Here is a 12,290-nt window from a genome sequence, read left to right as displayed (position 1 = left end):
TTTAAAAAGAATCCACTCAGTATATAAAAGCACATGGAAACACACTTCCATCTGGGTGACTAAGCAGGGCATTAATCCCTTCTTTGCTTTCATTCTGTAAATTCTACAGTTTGTCAGATTTATTTTACAAAGATTGCAGTTACACCACTGTAAAGTTCACCTAGCTTCTATATCCAGCTTCTGTAGTAGCTTTGACTTTCATACCAGTGATTCCCATAAATTGTGTAAAGCTATTTTAAAAGGAACGTGTCACTTGTGACCTGCAATGAAGGACCTGTTTCCACCTTGAGACCTAAATATTGTTTCAGAAGAACTGACAAAAGTCCTTTTTGTGCCAGTATCTACAGCACAGCTAAAATTCCTGTCCTGGAAGACCATTTTTGGTGGTCGTTACATCTAAGAGTTTGTTACAAGCCATATCTTCCAACCCTCCTTACTTCTTTTTCCATAAAAACAAGAGTTTCTCATATCAGATTACAGGTGGAAGGATATTACATACAATGGGCATTATATAATATTATACAACAACCCCCCATTAATATTCCAAAGCGTGCACGCTGATTGGTTGTAAATCAGACTTATACTAATGGAAAAAGGTCCGGTCGCCCAGACTTTTTCCATTAGTGTCTTTTTTTACAGCAACGGAGAACGCAAGATCTCTGTTGCTTTTTAGACACTGTCTCGCTATGTTAAAGGAGTTTAACATAGCGAGACAGCTTTAAGAAATGTAACTGAGATATTCCTTCATTGCTTTTTTGAAAGCTGTCTCGCTATGTTAAACTCCTTTAACATACCGAGACACTTTGTAAAAAGCAACAGAGATCTTGCTTTCTCCGTTGCTTCCACCCACACCTCTGATGTACTGTTAGCATACGCATGCGCAGTACATCAGAACTGCCGCAGAATACCAGACAGCTGCGGAAGGGCAGCAAGGAGGCATTATACAATGCCATTACTTAAGAAAAGTGAGTTTTTTTCTTAAATGTCATTGTATAATAGCAATAACCCACTTCTGGGTGTGGGTAATGCTGGATTTACCCACGGTTGTCTTTGTTTGGCCACCCGGGCTTCGCCCTCGTGACCAAACCACACCAACTGTGGGTAAATCCAGAATTACCCACACCCAGGCATGGGTCATTGCTATATTAAATCACAGTACAGAGAGGACCGCTGCTTACAGAAAATCGAGTTTGTGGCATATGCAAGTACAGAAGGGTAGTAGTTGAAAGATCCTTTTTAAATGGCTGACACATCATAATTCCTTATTGTTACGGCAAATGTGGTAAGCTACTTCAGGGAGTAGTGAGGGTATATTTCACAAGATCTGTTGCCACCATTCAGGCCCTTTTAAAAATGTGCCTAGCATTGACAAGTCTGTGAAGTTATCTAGTTTGGTATTTCAACATTTGACAAATGCTGATGCCCAAGGAAGGACAAGATTTGTAAAATTTCTTAATGGGTTTCTTTGGTATTCGTTTACCACAAAGGTTTGTGTTAGGGTACTGCTGGACACACTTCCCAGTCAGTCAGTACTAATAATTATCTTGAGACATTAGCATGAGTAAGTTTTACAGCAGCTAATCAACCCATCCATCCCTTGTTTACTCTGGGTGATTTTGTAGTTTAGTAGCAGATGGTTGCACTAGTCATTTTAACATTTAGCTCACAATCCATCCACTGTCTGAAGAGCTTCTCTGTTGGACTGTTCTATTAATGGGCAAAGATAACATTCCTTACTCTAAAAATGGACATGGTGCAGACCTGCTCCTATTTTTAAATAATGTGACATAAAACTGGTGTCATTAAGACTTGGAGTGAGACACAGGCTTACAGAGTAACAGATACAAATGTGAAGATGTTCTTCATCCCACATTGCTGCAGTCCTAACACTTGGGGTAGTCCGCTGTCCCAGTCGGCCCGAATACCAAAGTATAAGGCTGACGTCGGTCAGGGCGCATTAGTCTGACGTCAGGACGTCAGGGTACAAATGCGCATGACCGACGTCATATCCTCAGTCTTTTTTGCCGCATGGTCCGATGCAGAAGCAGTTTTGCAAGTGCAGGTTGGCGTTCTGAGATTTTCCGAAGTCGGAGTTTCAGACCAAATCCAAGTTGGCTAAGTACCCGTTAGAATATTTTGGTTTTTTCTTGCCTCAGTATTTTACCGGATGTCAGAAAAAGTGAATAACTGTATTTCTTGTGGGAAACAGATACCTCATAGGGATTACCATACCTTGTGTATACCTTGCTTAGGGCCTGAGCACGGCGTTGTTGGCTGTCGCTCTTGTGCTAGATTTAACAAACGCGATAAAGAGAAGATTAGATTGTGCCAGGTTAGTTTTGGGAAGCGGTGTAATTATAAAATGCCGTCGGATGCTCCGGCCGCTTCAAAAAGCGCAAGGACAAAACAGCAAAGCCTAGGCTGGAAGAACCGTCCGTGCGGACGCCGGTTCTTTAGAGGGCTCGGTGGAGCCAGAGGTTCAGCCAGAAATTTCTTTGGAATCCCAGGGGAGACTTTATTACTACAAGATGTGACCTCTCAGGAGGTAGGCCAGGCGGAAGGGGCTTCTCAGGTAGCTGTTCTTCCCTCCCTTCCTAAGGTGGTTAGGCCCTCCTGCTGTTTCCAAGGCTTCTCCCAGGGGCAGGCCAGGTTTGGTTTCAGGTGTTACCCCTAGTTCTTCAGGGTCTGTACCTAAGAAGCATATGCTTAAGATGGCAGAAGATTTGATTACAATGATTAGAGGTTCTATGCCCCTCCTGATAAGAGGCCTAGGGTGGAACCTGAGCTTGGGAGTTTTGAGCAGTGTTCGGATGCTTCTGAGTCTTCGGCTGAAGACTTGCAGGAGTATTCCCCTTACTCTGATTCTGATGTGGATGATTCTACTCCTTCTGCTTCTCCTCCTGAGGATTTTTCATTTTCAGAGACTCTTCATTCCATGAGGGAGCATTTTAAATGGGAAGGTCAGGATTTCTCTGATTCCAGGAAAAGGCTTAGGGAATTTTGTTTCTTCCCAGCATAGGCCTTTAGCTATACCTCCTGTTCTAGATGTGGTGGAGGATGTTTTGCAGAGGCTTCTCTGAACCCTGATTCTTTGCCTCCTGCTCCAGTTAAGCCGGATAGATATTATAGGGTGCCTGAAGCTCATAAGTATCTTTTTAAGAGTCCTAGGGCAGACCCAGAGACTGTTTCACAGGGGCCTAAAGGTGTTAAGGCTTCTGTTGTTAAAAATCCTGTTCCTCCGGATAAAGAGGCAAGGGCTTTGGATAGATGGGGAAAGAAAGTGTATACTTCTTCCACTTTGGCCATGAGAGCTTTGAATTGCCAGTTTCACATGTTGAAATATCAAAATTATCTCCTTTCACAATTAAAGTCTAAGGTAGATGCTTTGGCGGAAGGTATTGAGTGTAAAGAGTTGCAGGATTTGGTTCATGTTTCTGAACAGGTGGGTAAGCATTCTTTGCAATGTGGTTTTGATGCTGTGCAGGCCTCTTCGAGGGTGGCTGCCACTGGTTCGGTTCTTCGCAGGCACGCCTGGCTGAGGGATCAGAATTTAGCTGAGCATGTGAAGACAAGGATTTTAGATGCTCCTTTACAATCTGATGTGTTGTTTGGTTCGCCTGTGGAAGCAGTTCTAAAGAAAATGGAAGACAAGGCTAAGTCTATGCAGACTGTTAAAGATTTTTGCAGGTTCAGCCTCCAAGTTTAGTAGAAATTGGCCTACCAAGGGGTGGACATATCCTGCTTATGATTCCCTGTCTAGGGGTAGGTCTAGACGTGGTAGGGGCAGAGCTCAAGGTTCTTTTAGGCCTAGAACAGGGAGTTCACCTGCTCAGTCTTCTGGTGAGGGCAGGGGTCAGTCCTTTCGTAAACAGACCCAATGACCTGCCTTTTCAGCTGCCAGAATCTTCTCGTCTGGCAGCACCTTTGGGAGGAAGGTTGGCACTCTTCAAAGAAAACTGGAGTTTAATTACCCAAGACAGATGGGTATTGGATATCATTCACCACGGTTACAGGTTTTATTTCCATACCTTGCCTCCTTTCAAAGGCATGCCAGACATTCCTCCTCAACAAAGGAAAGAGGCTCACAGGCAGATTTCTCTGTTGCTCCAAATAGGGGCCATTCAAGCGGTTCCTGTGCCAGAAAGGGGCCTAGGATTTTATTCTCGCCTGTTCCTAGTACCAAAAAAGGGGAACACGTGGAGACCAATTTTGGATCTGTCTATCCTCAACACTTATCTGGACATTCCCAAGTTCAAAATGTTGACGTTACAACAGCTTTTACCTATGCTGGGCAAAGATCACTGGATGGTAACTTTGGATCTCAAGGAAGCTTACCTTCATGTTCCTATCAGACTAATTTGCAGGAAGTATCTGCGTTTTCGAGCTGGGAATTCTCATTATCAGTTCTCTGCATTGCCCTTTGGCTTATCTACTGCGCCCAGAGTATTCACAAAGGTTCTGGCTCCAGTGATAGCTTTCTTCAGGCTAAAAGGAATACAAATCTATCCTTATTTGGACGACTGCCTGCTTCTGGCTCAAAGAAGGGACGTGCTTCTTCAGCATTTGGAATATGTGATAGCAGTGCTAAGATGCCTAGGGTATTCTGTGAACGAAATAAAGTCCAGTCTAGTACCCTCTCAAGACATGTGCTTTCTGGGCGTGAGACTGAATACAGCATCCCAGATGGCCTTTTAACCCCGGACAAACAAAAGAATCTTTCTCTTTACTTCCATCAACTATCTCATCAGTCCGGGCTGACTGCAAGGACAGTCCTTCAAGCCTTAGGGTTCATGGCATCTTGTATTCTGGTACTTCCCAATGCCAAACTGCATATGAGGAAGCTACAATGGTATCTCAAAATGTATGGACACAGCACTGCCAGGATTTGGACACTGTCATTCAAATAATACCTTGCATTCAAAAGGAATTTTGTGGTGGGCTCAGGAATGTCACCTAAACAAGGGACTCTCTGTGACCCGGCCAGAGGCGAGTCAGATTCTAACGACAGATGCCTCGGACACAGCTTGGGGAGCTCATCTGAATGGAAAGTGGATACAAGACAAGTGGCCTGCCAGACTGCAGCATCTACATATCAACATGAAGGAGATGTTAGCAGTCCAGTTTGCATTACTGGCTTTCAAGGATTTACTTCTTCCAGGGCAGGTGTTGATTCTAACAGACAACACAACTGTCATGTGGTACATCAACAAACAAGGGGAACACATTCTTATCCTCTATGCAGGCAAGCAATGATTTTATGGGAGACTGCGTTAAGCTTGCAACTGAATCTTCAAGCAAGGTTTCTGCCAGGAGCACAGAACTCCTTAGCAGATGTGTTAAGCAGGCAAATCATGGATCCCCACGAGTGGAAACTGGATCTTCATGTATTTCAGACATTGACAGTGTCCTGGGGAACTCCAGACATAGATCTGTTCGCTTCTCCACTAAACCACCAGCTGCCAAAGTTTTGCACGAAAAGGTTTCATCACACAGCCTGGAAAGTGGATGCTCTTTCTTTCAGTTGGGAAAATCTTCATGTGTATGCCTTTCCACCTCTGCCTCTCCTCCCAAAGGTACTCCTAAAGGTCAGACAAGACAAGCCAAGGATGATTTTAATAGCTCCAGATTGGCCTCGGCAGCACTGGTACCCATTGCTGAGGAGTCTGGTAAGGAAGCCTCCATGGCCCTTACCTTTGATTCCACACCTATTGTCTCAGAAGGACGGGCATCTTCTCAATGTCAAGCTTCACTCTCTTCATCTAACAGCCTGGCATATTCTGTTTTGAACCATAGCAGGTCTCAGCTTCCTCAACAAGTTTTGAATGTGATTATGGAAGCCAGAAGACCTAGTACAAGGAAAGTGTATGCAGGGAAATGGAAGAGATTTTTATTTTGGTGTGCAGCAAAGGATTTGGATGTTTCTGAGCCAAATTTGAGTGTGGCTCTTCAATATCTTACTGAGTTGTTGGACAAAGGTTTGTCTTTCTCTTCCATTAAGATTCATGCTGCAGCAATTTCAGCTCACTATGATTGTGACCCACCATTGTTTTCTCATCCTTTGTTTAAGCAATTTCTTAGAGGGGCAAAGAATATAAGACCCCCACGTAGAGCTCCTACTCCTGCTTGGGACCTCAATTTTGTGTTGGAGAAACTTACTCTACAACCTTTTGAGCCTGCGGCTACTGCTGAATTGAAATACTTGTCATGGAAGACTGCTTTTTTGTTGGCCATTACTTCTGCAAGAAGGGTTTCTGAATTGCAGGCCCTTATGGCGGTTGAGCCTTTTTTGATTTTCCATAAGGATAGGGTATCATTACGTACTAATCCTTCCTTTATGCCTAAGGTGGTCTCTAGTGTGGCTTTAAACCAAACTATTCATTTGCCCACTTTTTATGCAGATCCCCTAAATAAGGGGGAAAAAATTTTGCACACTTTAGATGTACACAGGCAGTTGCGTTATTATTTAAGCAGGACTGAGGATTTTAGACAGTCTCAGCAGTTGTTTGTTTCTTTTGCTTTGAGTTCTCAGGGCAAGCCTGTGTCAAAACAAACTATTTCTAAGTGGATTGGGTTTTGCATTGCATTTTGTTATTCCCATCATGGCAAGGACATTCCAGCTGGGATCAGGCCTCATTCCACTAGGGCTACTGCCACTTCAACAGCATTTCTAAGGGGGGTGGCAACTAAGGATATTTTGGAGGCAGCTACTTGGAGTTCAGTACATACTTTCTCTAAGCATTACCACCTTCCTCTCTACTCTAAATCTAGGGCTGGTTTTGCCACGGCTATTTTGCAGGGCATGTTGACAGCTCCAGCTTCTTTATGATTTGCCAGCCTCCCTTACCTCTGCTTTGGGATTCTACCCAAGTGTTAGGACTGCAGCAATGTGGGATGAAGAACATAGTACAGTTTTGTACCTACCATAAATGTAGATGTTCGAGGATCCACATTGCTGCAGTCCAATTACCTCCCTCCTTCCCTCTGTGTTTAGGGGTGGTTGTGTGGGTGGGGTTGTACTTGTGTAAATTGTATATATTGTATATATATTTGGTACAGGAGTGTTTGGTGTTTTTTGGTTTTGGCCTTATCTTTTTAGGGTCTTCTGACATCTGGGGCAAGAAAAGACTGAGGATATGACGTCGGTCATGCGCATTTGTACCCTGACGTCCTGGCGTCAGACTAATGCGCCCTGACCGACGTCAGCCTTATACTTTGGTATTCGGGCCGACTGGGACAGCGGACTACCCCAAGTGTTAGGACTGCAGCAATGTGGATCCTCGAACATCTACATTTATGGTAGGTACAAAACTGTACTTTTTGCCACCCACACTAGTACAGCATAGGTAAGAATACTCTTTTTAACTGCTGTAACAGTTCTCTCGAAAGTTTTTGTAAGATGTCTTGGTCAACTGTATTTATCTGCCTCTTTCAGCTTTATTTACAGATCATATGATGGTATGTCACAAAGTCAATTTTCTTAGAGCTACCATTTTTAACGTTTATTGCACGAGTAAGTTGGTGGTGTAGCTGAAGACTACAGTAACTGTTTTTACTTTTTTAGTTCATGTATGGTTATTCTAAATATCCGTTCTGATTATGTTCAGTTTGTCAAATACTACAAAATACTAGTAAGAAGAGAGTACTTGGAATGCAAGAAAAGATGCAGTAAAACTGACACCACAGTTAAAAGCTCTTACTGCGTTTTCACTTATTGATGAATTTGAGTTCTCAGCAAAGTACACTGTTTTGAATTGCATATTTATATAGTTTCAAATAAATATTATATATGCATTTTTTTAAACAGGTGACAGTATGGAATCTTTAGATAATGAAAGAAGACCTCACTTCCCACAGTTTTCATACTCTGCTAGTGGAAATGCGTGAACTGTTTCTCCTTCATTCCTGTTTTATGGGTAGATTAACTGGTTATGAGGATCTTTTGTCAATGGACTCTGCAGAGATATTCCTTGCCTCTGTTTTACAGACTTTATATTGAAAACTAAAGACCAATTTACAGGAATCCAGAACAAAAGGCCATTGACATGAAATACTTGGTTTTCTTTTTGGAAGAAAAGGAATATTGTGGATTCTTTCTTAAACAGAACCTCAGCTTTTTATGCACTATACCCATGGATTTTTTTTATAAAAGCATGCACCAGAACTGATTACTGTTATGCACAGTAAAGGTACATGACATATCTGCAAGCTTGCAATAGTTTCAAAAAGGTAAACCAGCATATACCTACTAAATAAATAGGCTATGGAGCATGTGAGCCAGCTTGAGTATTGTAATATGAGAGACGTTGGTGCAATATCGAATCAACTCTACAATGAATTTCAAGGCATCACTGAAAATCAAGGTCAAATGCAGAAACAATGAGGTATTATGTACAAATGACTTTTAGTAGTCTATTTTTTATCAATGGGAAATCCAGCACTGTTATAGATTTAACACAGAATATTTATGGTTTAATTTTCATTACGTACAGAGTTCTTTTGCATTCAGAATCATTCATAAATAACCTGCGTTTGTAGAGGAGAAGGGGGGAAAAAGACAACTTTGAAGTCAGTTCCTGTAGAGGGTATTTCTGGTGAATTGTGATTCAGATAACCAGAGAAATGTCTACATTATATTTAAGAAGAAAATGCATATAGAAGACCATAATGGGTTTTAGGGCAACCCCTACAGTTATTGGGGCCCTGTTATTGAAGTAGTACCCATCTGGAGCCATTTTAAGTTGGTCAGAACAGAAAAGGTGGTGCAGCACACACACTGTGGCCAGTTCTGGTAGTCAATCATGGATGTAAGTGTATGAAGAAGCACAGTGGATGGTTATGTTGGTGTCCCATTAACATGTAACTGTTTCTCCTGTTGTGAGAATGAACTTCACATTTTAGGCACATAGGCCAGCTTAACTTTGGAAATGGTCATTAAGAAGAGAGTTTGTGATTTCACTAAATCTGTTAAGAGTCCCTTGGCGCTACTATGTTGTGTGTTGTCACCCAGATCCTTTAGTCATGCCCCACTGCCAGTAATTCTTCCGGGCTTTTGGATTCTTACTGTTTTTGATTCTGATACATTCTGACCACAAATCCTAGAGTATTCCCCTGATTCTGTTAAACCTGGTGAGAATGTGGGAGCTGTTTTCTGAAAAAATGCTAAGAGCCCCAATGTAATACACAGAATCTTGTGATTTTGATTAACCTGCTTGAGGTCTCATTTTGGTAGTCATAGTAGGAGATGCCCTTGACTACATAACTTTCTCATTCCTTTTGGAGCCTTAGAGTCTTAATCTTTCCAGGTCCATGCCTGATAGTCCTACAGTGAATCCTCCAACATTTTTAATCTTGCTGCTTTTCCCTCGATTTCATTCATTTTTTTACAGACAAGTTATTTTTATTGGGCTTTATAGTCCTTTGATTTTGATAGTTTTGATAAAGGGCTGAATTCTTTAAACTTTAGGTGACTTGCTGACTAATTCTTCTTGACCATTGTGATTTTCCAAGCCCTTCTGTGGTTCTTTCTTAATCATGTTGCTAAGCTTTTGACTTTGTTAATCATGCTGTTTTGTTGTTGTTGTTAGGAGCTCTGACCCAGCTCTATTTTTTTTTTAACTTCCAACATCCTTTGACTGACCTCACAGACCTACCTGTTGTTTGCACTGCTGAGTCATACTTTCTAGGTATGAAATGAGCATTGTATTCCAGTGGATGATGATACTGTAGGGACATTCCCCTTTCCCTCTGTCACTGTAACTTTCCTCCAACAGGCATTGACATGGTTCATTTCCTGTCATAGGTCTACATGTATCTGCACACAACCACTGTAAGACTTCGGCCTCTCATCCCTAGTGAATGCTGTTATTGCAAGATATCCCTCGACCTCTTTCCAAAATGGGTGAGTTTGTGCAAATTGCAGTGCCCCCTCTCATGGACCCATCCAGTACCCGAGGTGCTGATTGAATGCAGTTCTCTATCATTAATGTAAGCTACCATGAACTTCATGCCATCTGTTTGGGAGTTATTACTGCGTAAGTGAGTGCAACTTCATTTATTTTGCCGTGGGCCCCCAAGAGTCTGCAGAAAATAAAAGATGAATTTGCAAACTATGTTTGGCAATTTCTGTGCATCCAAAAGAATGTAGAATGATCAAGTTAAGTAAACTCTAGTTTTATAAGGGATGGTTTTTGCTGATTTTAGGTCACTGGCTGTATTTTCAAGAAACGCCAAGTCCTGTTACTGTATTTTTCCTTACTGTTTCTCAAAATTCATGGATTATAGGCACTTGGCATCATACGTGCCATTTATTACTTGTCAAGCAACAGTGTTCATCCCATCCCATACAGATTGTATAGGCAGACGTTATGTCATACATGTTTAGTTATATTGTGTTTATTTTTGTTTAATCACAGCAAAATATTCCTGTTGTGCTGTATCATGAATATGTATGTTATTTCGTTATAAGAGATATGTATATTGATTTGCTATTAAAAAGCAGTATTGCTGCACCTGTACTGTTTTTCTTTTTAGGTAAAAATAGTTTATTTTTTTGTTTAAATGGAGTAAGTTCCAGAATGAGCAGCACAGATACAGATTCACAGTTATGTTGGTATGGGGGGTCCAGTGCACTCGGCATTCCTTATTTTGCTCAAGTGAAATGTAAAAAAAAAAAAAAAAAAGCTGAGTGATAGTAAAACAGATACCAAGAATTTTTACACTGTTAATTGTAAAATTTTTACTTGTATGATGTACACTGCAGGAAGTACTTTAAATAAATTGTACTGTAACAAATATTTTGTTTGAATTAAGCATTTTTATATGCTGAGAACTGTTTGTTGTAGGAAAAAAAGTAGACGCAAGTAAAAGGGTAAATATTCATAACCGCTTAAATGCAGAGAGGTGTTTGTGTTTTGTCACTGTACATGCAGTCACACAGTATGGAGCAGTGGTAGTATCTGAAGTATAGGCAGCTCATTAATGAAAATGACAAGCACAAAAACACAGTGGCATATTGAAAGGTTTGCACATGATGAAAGTGGGCATTTAAACACTTCATTGGGAGCTGTTTTACAGAAGCCCATTCAGATGGGGCTTGGCAGTAGAACACATTCCAGTAACGTATATAACTTAACTACTAGATTTGCAACTTTTCATTTATTTGCATATGTTAACAAGGTGGTGAGCTGCCACAAAGAACCCTTAGCGACGACCCATGCTATATTGCATAGACAAAACATACATGCATACATAAGCTAGAAGTATGATATATGCAACAAATATATGTAAAGAAATCATAAGACCGGATAAAAATGATAAATGGTACAGAGGAGGGTGAATATAACACATGCTAAACATGAACTCAGTTATAAAACAGTTCCAAAATTTATGTACTGTGTTACGAATCATATAGTTCTATGTAAGCATGCTGTTTACAAAGTATTCAGTCACCTGTTTCCATAAGACTTCGACAAGGAGTTTTGAGAAGTGAGAAGGTTACTCATAATAGTAGTTAGTCGTGTAAATGGATTGTCATTCATGAAATTCAGCCATGGTCCTCAAAGCAAATAAATTTATAAACATTGTGTAAGTTTTGTATTGAACAGTTGCCTTTTCTGACATTCTGTGGAATTAAATTTTGGCTTAGAGGTTAACCAGTTGACATTGTTTAGCAGTTTGAAGTTTTGAAAGTTGAAGAGAAAAGTGTTCGTATTACTAGAAGCCATTAACTTTTCAAGGAATTAGGTTGTGGTACAGTCTGTAGTTGCCTAGGCATTTGAATGTGAAGTATTTTATTTTTGACTATTTGGAATAAAGTAGTAGGGGGCAAACTAAAGGTAGTATATCTGGGGATAAGTACAGTGGTAGCAGTAGCCTTTCTTGCTTGCATTGTGAGTGAGCCACCTTATAGTAATGTTTCAGTGGATTAAGTACTTTGTTTATATTTCTGTATGTGGTGTGAACATTAGATGCTGATCCAATCACAGTTCAAGATATGTTTTACTATTAATTATGACCAGTGACTTAGAAAGGTTTTTAGTAATAAGCTTGTGGTTGAGATGCTTAACAGTACCAAGGATTATTGCTGTGCTTTTTGAAGTAAGATTAAGCTGGAAGTTGTTTTTTTTTTTGGAACTTCCCAAGGCAGCTTATTGATTAATAATGAGAAAAAATAGAGGTCCTAGTATTGAACCTTGAACTCCCAAAGAGATGGAACTAATGTCAGCTTGATTGGTCATAGAGTTAATCTTGAATGTAGTTTCAGTAAGATAGTTTCAGAATTATTTTAGAAA

The 12,290-nt window shown here is 40.7% G+C and overlaps 1 protein-coding gene across 1 annotated transcript in view; it reads left to right on the top strand.

The window, feature by feature from the left end:
- The window catches only part of AKT1 (AKT serine/threonine kinase 1), a 1,868,331-nt gene extending 1,857,538 nt beyond the window's left edge, over positions 1-10,793 (top strand). The window contains exon 14 of the mRNA XM_044074354.1: positions 7,805-10,793. Coding sequence (XP_043930289.1) covers positions 7,805-7,884 — 80 coding nt within the window. The 3' untranslated portion in view covers positions 7,885-10,793. The remainder of the gene's footprint in view (positions 1-7,804) is intronic.
- The last annotated feature ends 1,497 nt before the right edge of the window (positions 10,794-12,290 follow it).

The sequence above is a fragment of the Protopterus annectens genome, chromosome 6.part0, assembly GCF_019279795.1.
Source record: "Protopterus annectens isolate FY-2018-M chromosome 6.part0, PAN1.0, whole genome shotgun sequence".
Classification (NCBI taxonomy): domain Eukaryota; kingdom Metazoa; phylum Chordata; order Ceratodontiformes; family Protopteridae; genus Protopterus; species Protopterus annectens.
The sequence above is the reverse complement of the archived record's forward strand: the minus strand, read 5'-3'. Positions and strand labels throughout refer to the sequence as shown.